The 15,350-nt window shown below is 33.6% G+C and overlaps 1 protein-coding gene across 5 annotated transcripts in view; it reads right to left on the bottom strand.

The window, feature by feature from the left end:
• Window positions 1-15,350, bottom strand: part of LOC124359934 (inactive ubiquitin carboxyl-terminal hydrolase MINDY-4B-like) — a 75,689-nt gene that overhangs the window by 40,623 nt on the left and 19,716 nt on the right. For 2 of the 5 annotated variants that reach the window (XM_046813087.1, XM_046813088.1), the window contains exon 2: window positions 7,100-7,247. The exons of 2 other annotated variants lie outside the window; for them this stretch is intronic. In XM_046813087.1, the coding sequence (XP_046669043.1) occupies window positions 7,100-7,247 (148 nt within the window). Of the gene's footprint in view, window positions 1-5,395; window positions 5,916-7,099; window positions 7,248-15,350 lie in introns of those variants that run through there. One more of the 5 variants, XM_046813090.1, reaches the window with a different exon arrangement.

Below are 15,350 nucleotides of genomic sequence, written 5' to 3' on the forward strand. Positions count from 1 at the left end.
TATTGGTTTCCATCAGGGATGGTGCCACGGCTCATAACCGTAGTCGCTCTCGCGAAAACTTACTGTAGAACGTTTCCCGGCCGCTTGATTCTCATAATGCAGAATAAAAGGGGATGTTTCATGGCCCCTCGCTCCCACCAATCTAAGCCCATGCGATTATTTTCTTTGGGGTTACTCAAATCTGAGGTTTACAAAGTTCGACCAAGGACCTTGGAAAAGCCCTTAAGGAAGCAATTGTTGATGTTATCACTGGAATAACGCCAGATATGCTGCGTGAGTTTTTGAAAACTTCATTTGAACGGCTGATATGTGCATCGCTCGTCAAGGTCGTCACCTGGACGATATCATTTAAAAACTTAATAAAAAATAAATGATTGTATGTAGATTTCAGAAATAAAAAAAGCTTTGTAATAATCTTACTTATGGTTTTTATATAGTTATTAACCGATCAAATCAGGGAGTCCACTCTGCCACCCGGCTATACCTACTAAAATTTCCCTAGTCAAGATTAAGAATTTAAAAAATAAAATTTTTTCTTTACTATGTTGCAACAATCTAAAATAAAAATAACTGCTAACTTTGAGGATCTAAATAATAGTACTAACGGTAGTATAATATCTAATCCAATCGGTTTACTTACACTTAGTGAACAGATTCAGGTTTGTACATCTTACATAATTATGATGCCCGCTCCGACCAGTCAGGAGCAGCGCCGTTCTTTATGGCCATAAGTCGCGGTATCAAAACGTATTTTAAAAATGTGTTAAAATAAAACATATACATAACCTACTACTACCAATATTTTTCGAAACTATTTGCTTGATAGATAGTTTAACCTAAACTTTATGTATCTAATTGATTTATGGATACACATTGATCTAAATTAGCATCGGGAAATCCTAATACAAATTTAAACTAAAACGGAATTATTAAAAATTGTTATTGTGCGTTGTTTCTTTGGAGAGTTGATATATTATCACCACGGACTTTCCTGTAGGTCTTTTCTTAAACGCACAAATTTCGTAGTACATTATTTTGTTGTATGTTGTGAGATAGTCAGTGTTAACAATGGAGACGTAGGAAAAAATCAATTTTCGCATTATATAAACTTTTTAAATAAATGAATTAAATTAAAATATTAATGTATCATACCTATAAAACCTGCCTTAGTTCCTAAACGAAGCCGACAGTAAAAAACCACACTAAAAACTATTAACTAGTTTAGAAATTTTGTATGCACAACCCAAACAAACAGGGATATTTAATTTATACTTTGTATAGAAATTAATTACGTAACTGTAATTAGTTATTAAACAATGAGAAATCAGCTATATTGAATAGTATAAAAATTTTAGCGCTTATGCTTTAAAAAAAAAAATATTCAATTAAAAATTTCTCTGCCAAAATGGTTTTAGTACACGTGTCTTTTTAATGGATATTATTTTCTCATTAACCTTTACGAATATAATACACAAACATAGTCGTTGGATACATTTGTAAATTACGTTTAGGATATGTTTATCTATATGTTTGTCCTTTTTCATCATGAGGCATCTAATTATTTTCTCACTACACGATCTAGCAAACATGTAAAAAACTATTACTAATTTGGTAATAATATAATCTATTGATTGGTTGGTTATATACCAGTAACAGACAGCTTAGACAAAACGTACTAGGAAATCTGTTCAAATGGTTCAATGTCTTTTGTAATTAAAAGATTATGAGGTATTTATCACAGGCGTGTGTATTATTACTAGTTTATCTTGTGGATCTCTAGAGACAGACGTCCGCGCCGACTCCAGAGTTTCAGGGGTTAGTCTGTGACAGTGTTGTTTATTAGACGCTGAATAAGCGAATAGTGAACTGGAGCATTCAAAACACTTTTTATCTGTGAGATAAGCAGATATGAACTGGAGTATTAGTACACAAAACACTTAGTAAACAAGGGCTACTTTGGCCCTAGGGTTCTTCTTTGGCCCAAAAGCAAAAATAGATAAAACGAAACAAGTTTTTTGAGCGATTTATGGCAGTATCTGAATTAGTTTTTCGTTTGGTTCGTAGGTGGTAGGTATCAATCAAACTGCCTGATAGTTATAACTGATTCCCAGTTTTTTGCTGGGCAGCAACACCACGAGTTGTGTGTCTCGTGTAAGCAAGTGAAATTTTAACCTTAAAACTTCTTCCTGAGTAGACGCATTTCTATCAGGAACTACTAATTAAGTATAGTTTTTAGAACACTTTTAAGTTACTAATGTTGTGCTGTAGTTAGACCTTCGTGAACAACACAAATAAAATTTTCGAATTTTTAAATCAGGTCTGGTAACTTCTGGGGATCTAAAAAAATACTTTACTTTTTTTAAGTAGGTGTAGTAAATCTAACCAATCCTTTAAATTTAGCGGTAAAGTTCTATAAATAGTTGCAAAATGGTTTGGATTAGTCATTATTTCTATATTGCATGAAGTGTGATTTTTCAAGATGCCCTACAACTACCAAACGTCTGCCCAGGAGCCAATGCGACTACACAGCAAAAGAACAGGTCCTCTTTCAAACTTGTCTATCAAACCACGTATCTTTAAAAAATGTCTGTTAAGGCAAAACATATCCAGATACCCAGAAGCACTATTAAAAAACCATTGAAATATTTCAAAGTTCCCGGCCATCCTAAATATTTTCACGATGTTAGATTTTGCTAGTCATTATGTATCTTAATGGATTGTTATGGATACCTTATTATTTAAATAGCTTCGTAAAGTCCTAATAACTAAATTTAAACGAGAAAGAATGAAAAATGGTTATTGTGCGTTGTTCCGGGCCGTGACTGGGAGTCATTTTTAAATATATGACACCATGGACTTTTCTGTAGGTTTTCGTCTAACATGAACAAATCGAGGTCCCAACTACATTATGTTGTATAAGGGTAAGCAATGAAGAGGTCATGAAGGAACTTGTAGTAAAGGACAAATTTGTTGTTGTTCATTGGATAGTGGACTCCGAGTCCCAGGGTTGGTGTACTCAAAACACTCTGTAATTAAAATTTGAATAAGCTGGGAGTGGAAGAAAAGGGAATTACGTAACACAAAAACACTTAATTATTATACTGAAAAAGAGGCCGTTAGTGAACTGGGAGTATTCATTTAAACATAAGACATTCCTTGAAAACAAATTTAATTTTTTAAGCGGAGATAGTTGAAATTATGTATTTTAAACATATCAATATTAATTAGAATAAACCTGTTTTTTAAATACCAGGTCCAGATTATACACTTAATTTTTATCTGAAAAACTACTTGGGCCAAAGTTACCTACTGGAGTAACATTAGTAATCAAAACACTTAATACTCTAAATTGGATACAAACAAATTTTTATTAGTCAAAAAAAACATCTTAATTAATATGAATAAGCGGATAGTTGAAACTGGGTTAGTATAGTAACTTAAGCACTTAATTAAAATATTACTTATAATAAATCGTATGAAACTGTAGTATATTCAAAAGTGGGCCAAAAGCCCATTTACTTAGAAATTTACCTGAACAAGCGGATAGTGAACTGAGCAGTATTAGTAAACAAAATACTTAATTATTATCTGAATAAGCTGAGAGTGCTGGAGTATTAGTACACAAAACACTTAATTAGTAATTTGAAAAAGCTCAGAGTGAACTCACTGGAGTATTAGTAATTAAAAACACTTAATTATTATATGAATAAGCGAAGAACTGGAGTAATTAGTACACCAAAAACTTAATTATTATCTGAATAAGCGGATACGTGAACTGGAGTATTAGAAAACACTTAATTTTATCTGAATAAGCGGATAGTGAACTGGAGTATTAGTAACAAAAAACACTTAATTATTATCTGAACAAGCGGATAGTGAACTGGAGTATTAGTACACAAAATACTTAATTATAATTTGAATAAGCTGAGAGTAAACTGGAGTATTAGTACACAAAACACTTAATTATAATTTGAATAAGCTCAGAGTGAACTACACTGGAGCATTAGTAATTAAAACACTTAATTATTATCTGAATAAGCGGATAGTGAACTGGAGTATTAGTAAACAAAACACTTAATTATTATCTGAATAAGCGGATAGTGAACTGGAGTATTAGTAAACAAAACACTTAATTATAATTTGAATAAGCTCAGAGTGAACTACACTGGAGCATTAGTAATTAAAACACTTAATTATTATCTGAATAAGCGGATAGTGAACTGGAGTATTAGTAAACAAAACACTTAATTATTATCTGAATAAGCGGATAGTGAACTGGAGTATTAGTACACAAAACACTTAATTATTATCTGAATAAGCGGATAGTGAACTGGAGTATTAGTAAAAAAAACACTTAATTATAATTTGAATAAGCTTAGATTGAACTACACTGGAGCATTAGTAAACAAAACACTTAATTATTATCTGAACAAGCGGATAGTGAACTGAAGTATTAGTACACAAAACACTTAATTATAATTTGAATAAGCTGAGAGTAAACTGGAGTATTAGTAAACAAAACACTTAATTATAATTTGAATAAGCTCAGAGTGAACTACACTGGAGCATTAGTAATTAAAACACTTAATTATTATCTGAATAAGCGGATAGTGAACTGGAGTATTAGTAAACAAAACACTTAATTATTATCTGAATAAGCGGATAGTGAACTGGAGTATTAGTACACAAAACACTTAATTATTATCTGAACAAGCGGATAGTGAACTGGAGTATTAGTACACAAAACACTTAATTATTATTTGAATAAGCGGATAGTGAACTGGAGTATTAGTACACAAAACACTTAATTATAATTTGAATAAGCTCAGAGTGAACTACACTGGAGCATTAGTAATTAAAACACTTAATTATTATCTGAATAAGCGGATAGTGAACTGGAGTATTAGTACACAAAATACTTAATTATAATTTTAATAAGCGAACTGTGAACTTGAGTATTAGTACACCAAACACTTAATTAATAATTTAATTGATCAAATGTGCAGTTCAATTTGTAACTTTTTAAAACCAGAGCCTGTAATAATATTTTGTTAGCTCATAAATTTGCTCATAATGTAACACATATTTTCTTATGCCATAACATTTAAAATATTTTAGAGCATTACTGAACTTGCAAATAACTAAAAATGTGTGGAACATTAAGTATTGCTAACTCTATAGCCTGAAGTTATTTATAAAATTATTACATAATCCATAACTTTGATTGATAGCTGACTGACATGCCCAAACGTTTTGGTTTCATTATTAATTATAATTATACCTTTGGATATTTTCTGTCTACCAAAAATCGTAATACATAATGTCGAATCGAAATTTTAAATCGTAATAAACACTCGATTTTAAGTTGAAAGTGACAAAAACATCAACGACTTACGGCCTTTGCTGAACCTGTGAATCATGCTGCGATGACACTCTCACATTCGACGTTTCCAGAGCGTAACATTACGACGTCTATTGTACACGACTATAGGTTCCGTTGCAAACACAGTTTCCATATCACTCCAGTATTTTAACACTTTAAACCGTGTTTGACTGACATCATAGCAAACATATTTTTGAAACTGTTTCTCAAGTATTGCTGAATTTAAATTTTACTTTGCACTTAAACTGGTTTACACATGTCGTTCATTACTGTTCACTGTATGGTCTTAATCAGTTCAAGAGCAACGTAACTAAAACACTTGTTGCCTGATTAGAAGTGTGGTCTATTATATACTATACAGAAAGCCACCTCTAGTTGTATTCCGACACGTTAATATATACGTAGGCCAATAACGTAACCTAGCCCATAACACTGCCCCCACGATCCAGGAAGTGACTGAGTTCCGAGACGTTTAACGGGACTAATCAAATAACGTCGAGATATCGAACTGTGGGGTCGATGCTATTGTGTAGATCTTCGAACATAACACACCATTCATCATCGAGTCGGTCACAAACGAGACGTCCTGAAACCACTTGTTATGCTTTCAGTTGTGGTTTTCAGATCATGTATGTATTGTATGTTGTGCCGCCCTAGTCGTGTACACTACTCGTGGTTGCCTGTCACGTTTGTGACGTACAGTTGCAGTTGCCCGTCAGGAATGAAAGATGTCGTAAGTATTATTGGTCTGAAAACATACGAAGTGTGTTCATTGAGACTCAGGTGGCAAGATTGCCTGATTAGATCGGTTTATACGTGTAGAATTTGTTGAGTATCAAAATGACTAGTCATTAAGGTTCACTCTACAGCATCGTCTTCTTGTCATAAGATTATCTCGTATAGCCCGCGATCGTTTAAAAACGTACACATTTTAAAACAGGTTGCCTGTGTGCTCTGAGGCTCTGTTTGTTAGTAATATTCCTGTGTTGTTGTTAACAACGAAGGCACCTTAGTAACGGTAATTGTCTTTGAGGCTGACTTTGTTTCAAAAATAAAGACAAGGCGTCAATCACCGTCATTTCTTCGTCGGTGGAATGATGGTCTCAGAGTTCCAAACCATCTCATGTCTCGATTGCTCGGAGAAACAAATATCAATTAATAGGATTCTCTTAAGCAGCTATATAAAATTTAGTTGTGTATGGGTAGAGAAATTAAAAACTAAACTGAACAATACGGCGTCGACCGTAGTTTGTGACAAAAATTAGTAATTTTATCTTAACTTTTTATCATAGAAATTTACAAATACTCGTTGAGTTTTTTTTTTAAGTATTCTATTTTAGTCAGATACCCAAAACTATTTATATGAAAATCGGAGTTTTTTGTGTTTATAAAACACCTTGAGTGCCAACGTCTCTCCTACTTGATGACGTTTCAAAGGGCTGGATAATATAAAATAGGTGTGTTATATAAAATGATATACATATGTTTCAAACTGGAAACATTTCGTCTGTATTCTCCTGCTCTGATTCCCTGCGTGCGAATGGTTATGCGCATTTAGTAATTAATTGACGCTGGTGCATTGATTCAACTCTCTTTCATTGAGTTTGCAAGTAGACTATGTTACGTCAAATTAAATGAACCTCAGCCATTAGCTGAGTGGTGCAGTAGTGAGTATAAGACAACACAAACAGACTTGTGGCGATATGGCTAACTCACCATTAGGCACTTGCCGACTGTCTGAGGACCGCTTGGCCACGGACACCTGCAAGGCCCGCGCCAAGATCTCGAACTTCTGTTTGTGGTGGTCTTTGACATCATCAGGCGACAGTTCAGGGCTTGAGCCCTCCTCCATCTTCTTACACTTCTGTAACATGACCAAAGACCTTTATTAATAGACCGCTGCGTCTTTTACCTCCAATAAAAAGTATAGATAATCTTAGATACTGAATATCTTCTCCTAGTTAAAATCTATTTGTAAATAAATCGCTTGCTTTTAAAGTGCAGTCTATAATAATAAAGGTCATTGAACATGATCAGTTTAGTGTAAAGTACTTGGAAACACGACAAACAATGCTGTCAGAAAAAGATTCAGATCGACAATAGCTGCTGTATTTTCCTTAAATTAGGCTGCCACTCGCCTCTAAACTTCACTGATATTTCCACTTGGTGTAGTTCTTGAATAATCAAGTGCCCAAAACAGCTCTGAGTCTCAAATAATTGCAACATTTTAAGACAATGAAGCCTTACTAAAACCAAGCTCAGTGCTTAACCTCAAAAAATCTCTGTAACGTCGGCATTATTTCAGCCAATTCTGGCACACTCCCGATGGATTCAGATTAAGGACCTATACAACACCATACAAGAATATTTGTTTTTAAAATATTATGATGATCCGTAAAACAAGACAAAACAGTTCCTTCACTAGTATTTTTTATCGACGTTGCTAAAGTATTCAGAAAAGATCAACTTAAGATCTACGAAAACCAAGATCCTGCACGGAGTGTGTGTCTCAACCCTACTGCCTCTAATATCATTTAAACGAATGAAAGATTTCCTTATTAAGCAAATTTAACTTATATAAATTGTCTCGGGTCCTTTGTCATTTTTTATTCAAACAAAATTGATAACTGAATAAATAGCTGATTACAAAATGGTAAACGGTTTGTTAATCTCGAGATCGGTGGAAGCCCCTTTACATCAGTATGAATGTGGGTTTACAGTACAGTATAGAAAACAAACTAAAATTGAGGGCCTATATTGAAGCATTGAATTATAAAAAGACTCTCAGAATGCCAAATTGTACTCTAAATGTGATTCAAAATGTAGGATTTGATCTACCTACTGTTATTTGGGGAAAATCCAAAAACTGGGAGCTCTCTCAGAAAGAATAGATGTGGGAGATTGTCGAACGGTATTTGAAAGTTAAGGTAGATGATATCAACTACGTCTCTTTACTCAAAAACGATAAGTTTGTGGCAGTCACGTGACATCAAATAAAGCCGTACTAACGGGGAAATAATTTGTCAAACTCGAGAGTTTGAGAGCCGTTTTTGGTATCGCCTTCCACATGAAATGAAACTCCTTATCAATGAACTTCTTCCGTCCATGATATCGAATATCCTTTCACATATCCGGCGTCGAACGTACTTCGATCAAAATAGTATCTTTAGCTTAACTACTGACGATATAAATTAACAATCACTCGTATTTTTTATTTAAGTTTTCCATTCTAGTCAGACACACAGAATTATGTATACGAAACTCAGAGGTGTTACTGTGTATATAACACCTTCTGTGCCCACGTCTCACGATAGTTGACATTATCTAGGTGTTACTCACCGTCTACACGGACTCTAGCACTGTAAGGGTTAAAACTCGATCAAAACTCGCTTATCTAAACACAGATGTATGGAGTAAGACGTTTGGTATGTTTTACGAGAGGAATGTTATTCACTTATCTATTAGAATCATTCAACTGTGAGACTCAGGACTACTTTAAGACGATCAACAGTTGCCTTGTTTTGTCACGAGATTTGAGTCACGCAAGCCCTTCGATATCGCCCTGTCAGTCCTCGACCTGAGCCCTGCTTGTCTTGTCACCCTTCCCCCAACAAACAAGTACACGTTCCTTGTATTGTCATAGACTACTTTATAAGGTGTTCCATTGTTTAAATATTATGCTCAAATATCATGCGATTATTGAGTTTAATAAGAGACCAGAGGTGTAAAAAAACTTACAAAGTGTTGTTATACAAGTAGATAAAACAAGCTGTAATAAGTGGTACAGATACAATGCTATAATGGTTAATACAATGCTATAATAACCTTGCTAATAACCTTGCACAATGCTATAATAACCTTACTTATAATGGTTAGCCAAGTTTCAACTCATTCAACTTAGGGGTTAGCTCCATTATCTTCAACAACATTCACTCTATGCTGCTATGAAAAATAAAAATATAGTTCTCTTAGGGATAGCAATCCCATTTCAATCCCTATCGGTGTTTGAAATGCATGAAAATATCTTCACTTTCCGTTAGGAGCTAAAGTGTGTCAAATGTCATCGCTGTTGGACATCGGGCAGTTCAATAACAATAAATTAATTCTTCTATAGTTGTAAATATATTTCAATTCCTATAATAGGTTGATCTTCATAAAATGATTCTGTTTAAGTCACGTTTGTGTCTAATTTCATCTTTCCATGTCTAACACTGCTGTATTTTATGATATATTACTATTTACGCAAATTCTTCTAGAGTTGTAAATATATTTCAATTCCTATAATAGGTTGATCTTCATAAAATGATTCTGTTTAAGTCACGTTTGTGTCTAATTTCATCTTTCCGTGTCTAACACTGCTGTATTTTAAGATATATTACTATTTACGCAAATTCTTCTAGAGTTGTAAATATATTTCAATTCCTATAATAGGTTGATCTTCATAAAATGATTCTGTTTAAGTCACGTTTGTGTCTAATTTCATCTTTCCATGTCTAACACTGCTGTATTTTATGATATATTACTATTTACGCAAATTCTTTTAGAGTTGTAAATATATTTCAATTCCTATAATAGGTTGATCTTCATAAAATAATTCTGTTTCTCACGTTAGTGTCTAATTTCATCTTTCCGTGTCTAACACTGCTGTATTTTATGATATATTACTATTTACGCAAATTCTTCTAGAGTTGTAAATATATTTCAATTCCTATAATAGGTTGATCTTCATAAAATAATTCTGTTTCTCACGTTTGTGTCTAATTTCATCTTTCCGTGTCTAACACTGCTGTATTTTATGATATATTACTATTTACGCAAATTCTTCTAGAGGTGTAAATATATTTCAATTCCTATAATAGGTTGATCTTCATAAAATGATTCTGTTTCTCACGTTTGTGTCTAATTTCATCTTTCCATGTCTTAAACACTGCTGTATTTTATGATATATTACTATTTACGCAAATTCTTATAGAGTTGTAAATATATTTCAATTCCTATAATAGGTTGATCTTTATAAAATGATTCTGTTTCTCACGTTTGTGTCTAATTTCATCTTTCCGTGTCTAAACACTGCTGTATTTTAGGATACATTACTATTTACGCAAATTCTTCTATAGTTGTAAATATATTTCAATTCCTATAATAGGTTGATCTTCATAAAATGATTCTGTTTCTCATGTTTGTGTCTAATTTCATCTTTCCGTGTCTAACACTGCTGTATTTTATGATATATTACTATTTACGCAAATTCTTCTAGAGTTGTAAATATATTTCAATTCCTATAATAGGTTGATCTTTATAAAATAATTCTGTTTCTCACGTTTGTGTCTAATTTCATCTTTCCGTGTCTTAAATACTGCTGTATTTTAGGATATATTACTATTTACGCAAATTCTTCTAGAGTTGTAAATATATTTCAATTCCTATAATAGGTTGATCTTCATAAAAATGATTCTGTTTCTCACGTTTGTGTCTAATTTCATCTTTCCGTGTCTTAAACACTGCTGTATTTTAGGATATATTACTATTTACGCAAATTCTTCTAGAGTTGTAAATATATTTCAATTCCTATAATAGGTTGATCTTCATAAAATGATTCTGTTTCTCACGTTTGTGTCTAATTTCATCTTTCCGTGTCTAACACTGCTGTATTTTATGGTATATTACTATTTACGCAAATTCTTCTAGAGTTGTAAATATATTTCAATTCCTATAATAGGTTGATCTTCATAAAATGATTCTGTTTCTCACGTTTGTGTCTAATTTCATCTTTCCATGTCTTAAACACTGCTGTATTTTAGGATATATTACTATTTCTGCAGATAGTTAATATTTTTAAAATTAAATCAGAATGTTAGAACTAGGAATATGCAAGTGAACTGCTTTATTCTAAAATGGAAAAATGTATAACCAGACCAAAAATGTATAGTGCGAGGGACTTACTTTTTGTATTAATTCACAACAGGCTTGCTGTTTCACAAATTTTAAAGAAAGTGTTATAGATATTATTATCAGGATTTTAATGAGTTGCACCATTCATAGATTATGTTTTAATAGAGAATGATCCAAACCCAATGTTTATTGACCTCCCCGAGAACCGAACCCGAGACCTATCGTGTAGAAAGTCACAACATTACCCTACGCAACGACGAAGGTAAATTTATATTTGTCCTATGAATGTATTATAGATAGTCTTGTAAAATTGTGAATGTAATTCTAATATTATAAGAGTTTTTAGCAAAATATGTGAATTTGTCTATTACAACCACACTGTAATACAAAAGGCTTTTCAACAAGAGATAAGTTATTTTGCAATACAAACTCTGCTCATTAGTATCTTAGAGTAGGCCTATAGTTCCATAATAAAAATGGCTTCTACCATATTTTCCCGTTTTTTAATTAGTTTCAAAGTACAATAAAATACGTATTTTATTACAATAGAGCGCTTTAATACAATAAGCACTTATACTTAATTTAAATCGCTAATAGTAATATTATACAATCACAACTATATAGATCTGTACCTTTCAAAAAACACATACAAAACTTTAAAAGCATATATAAGGAAAACAATATTGTTTACGTTTCAGCACTATTATTATTATTATAGAATTAAAAACAAAATGGTTAACAGAACTGTTGGTTTTTTTTAACTCTAATAGCAATACTAATAAGAGAAAAGGAAAAAGACGAATTTAAAAAATAACCAGATAGACAGTCCAGAAGTTCTAAGATTTCGTCTTTTCGATTAACTACCAAGTAATTGTTTCTCACTTATTTTAGAATAAAAATTATTTAAAGTTTCTGCTACAAGTAGCCGTATTATTTGCGAATTGATTTTATAAAATACGAATGAAGGGCGTGGGAACCTGGCAGCACGTTATCAGCGGGCTCGGCTGTCAGTGGACACGCGACACTCATTACAGAAATCTAGCATACTACAACCATAACACGGGATACTAGCAATATTAACAGCAGGCTCGGCTGTCAGTGAACAAGCGACACTCATTACAGAAATCTAGCATACTACAACCATAACACGGGATACTAGCAATATTAACAGCAGGCTCGGCTGTCAGTGAACAAGCGACACTCATTACAGAAATCTAGCATACTACAACCATAACACGGGATATTAGCAATATTAACAGCAGGCTCGGCTGTCAGTGAACAAGCGACACTCATTACAGAAATCTAGCATACTACAACCATAACACGGGATATTAGCAATATTAACAGCAGGCTCGGCTGTCAGTGAACAAGCGACACTCATTACAGAAATCTAGCATACTACAACCATAACACGGGATACTAGCAATATTAACAGCAGGCTCGGCTGTCAGTGGACACGCGACACTCATTACAGAAATCTAGCATACTAAAACCATAACACGGGATACTAGCAATATTAACAGCAGGCTCGGCTGTCAGTGGACACGCGACACTCATTATAGAAATCTAGCATACTATAACCATAACACGGGATATTAGCAATATTAACAGCAGGCTCGGCTGTCAGTGGACACGCGACACTCATTATAGAAATCTAGCATACTATAACCATAACACGGGATATTAGCAATATTAACAGCAGGCTCGGCTGTCAGTGAACACGCGACACTCATTACAGAAATCTAGCATACCACAACCATAACACGGGATACTAGCAATATTAACAGCAGGCTCGGCTGTCAGTGAACACGCGACACTCATTACAGAAATCTAGCATACTACAACCATAACACGGGATATTAGCAATATTAACAGCAGGCTCGGCTGTCAGTTACCACGTGATTGTAATTTTCAACATCAGGTGAAATACAACCATAACACGGGATCCTAGCAATATTATAAACGTGCTCAGCTGTCAGTTGCCACGTGATTGTAATTTTCAACATCCGATGAAATACAACCATAACACGGGATCCTAGCAATATTATAAACGTGCTCAGCTGTCAGTTGCCACGTGATTGTAATTTTCAACATCAGATGAAATACAACCATAACACGGGATCCTAGCATCATTATAAACAGGCTCGAATGTCAGTTAACCCGTGACCCAAATTCTTAACACCAGGTCAGTTGACAAGCGGTCATTACTATAGATTTCAGGTTGTACTGCAACCATGGAGAGTTACTTTAAGGCAATTATTAAAATAAAATTTTGATACTTTAATTTATCTCAATTATCTCATTTATTACAGATTGTAGAATGAAAATGTATTTAAATGTTATTTACATATAATGAAACCGTAGTTGAGCCTCCTAAAATTATGTATAGATATACCTATTTAGTCCCTTACAGTAGCGGTAAAATGGTTATTACTAAACATATTTTATTAACAACCAAACAATATTATTATTATCAGAATTATCAGACCCCTCCTTTGAGCTGTTTAAGTTATAAGTATTTCGTTCAGTTCTACAATGCTGCAGCAGTATTTTGTTGCATTGATCCTCAATAATTAATGATAATATTTTGGTATTAATTTTTTTTAAGTTGGTTATTCAAAGTGTAAGCAATTATACGTGTTCCAAAGGTAATGATTTAATCAGCTGTCATTACTTTAATCGATTTGTGAATTAAACGACTGTTTTGTGTTGCTATTGCAGTAAAATATAATAATGACTAATCAGTGATTACAGCAGAGTAGTATATATATATATATATATATATATATATATATATATATATATATATATATATATATATATATGTATGTAGTGTTGGAGAGGCCTACTGACCGAAGGGTGGTGTGAATGACATTGACATGTGTGATGACTAATTTCCGACAGGTCACAATGGCGCCAAGTTTGGTCAATAATGTAACAAGAAGGCGCAATTCACTCCGTGCTTACATACACGACAGTCCTTTCTTTCAAACGTCTGTCAAATTTAACTCTATTCTCCTTCTCTACGTCTTCATCTCGTATATAAGTATATGGTTCTAAATAAGACAATATTAAGACTGGAATGTCATCACAATATAGTTTTACTTGGATCGCAAGTAATAATAATTGTTATGTATTGTAATCTTCCTTTATTACTGTATTATAATATACTGTATTATGTTATAAGAGCATATAACGTAGCTATGGTAGAAGGTGGGCCGGATCAGATATTTGTGCCGCTCTTCGGATGTCCTCCACTCATGTGTTTATGTAGCATGTGTTTTCTCGATGCTGCGGGGATATCTCGTCAGAGTGGCAGGCATTCTCTCTCTCTCTCTCTCTCTCTCTCTCTCTCTCTCTCTCTCTCTCTCTCTCTCTCTCTCTCTCTCTGTGTGTGTGTGTGTGTGTGTGTGTGTGTGTGTGTGTGTGTGTGTGTCCTGTATAGACTCAGAAACCGATCATTATGAACAATTTTATGTATGTCTATTTTTTCACATTGAAGGTTTATACGCTATTCCCATTGATGTAACTCACCACCAGGCGGCGCTGCAAAATATAAAAGTTATAAAAGCACCTGCACATTATTAACTGCAATTATAAGCCAGTTACGTTCATTACATAACCAAACACTATTTGAAGGTGCTCAGTTTTGATTTATACCTGTCTTTAAAATAAATTTCTGGTAGAACTTAAATCTCGAATGTTAGACCACTTTATAATAAAGTAAATGCACGTGTACATTGACTATAAACATACACTTTTGACAGATTTTCTTGATCGTGTCAACAAGGTAAACTCTACATCGGTGTTGGAAATATAATTCACTTGAACCAGAAGTGCTCATACAGGGGCAAAATGTGCGAAGCCGTGGGAAACAGCTGGTAAGTTATAAAGTCCACTTCATTATGTCTCTATTATCAGCTCTTATATATCAGCTATTATAGCTCTATTTCACAAGGTAAAAGTACGGATGTACTACACCGTCCGGTTCCATTTATCCCAGGCCGGTCCTTTATACCGTGCCAAGGCGAATCACTAATTACATGAAGATAATAGACTGTGATTCGTAAAGTGT

Source organism: Homalodisca vitripennis, chromosome 4 (assembly GCF_021130785.1).
Source record: "Homalodisca vitripennis isolate AUS2020 chromosome 4, UT_GWSS_2.1, whole genome shotgun sequence".
NCBI classification, from domain to species: domain Eukaryota; kingdom Metazoa; phylum Arthropoda; class Insecta; order Hemiptera; family Cicadellidae; genus Homalodisca; species Homalodisca vitripennis.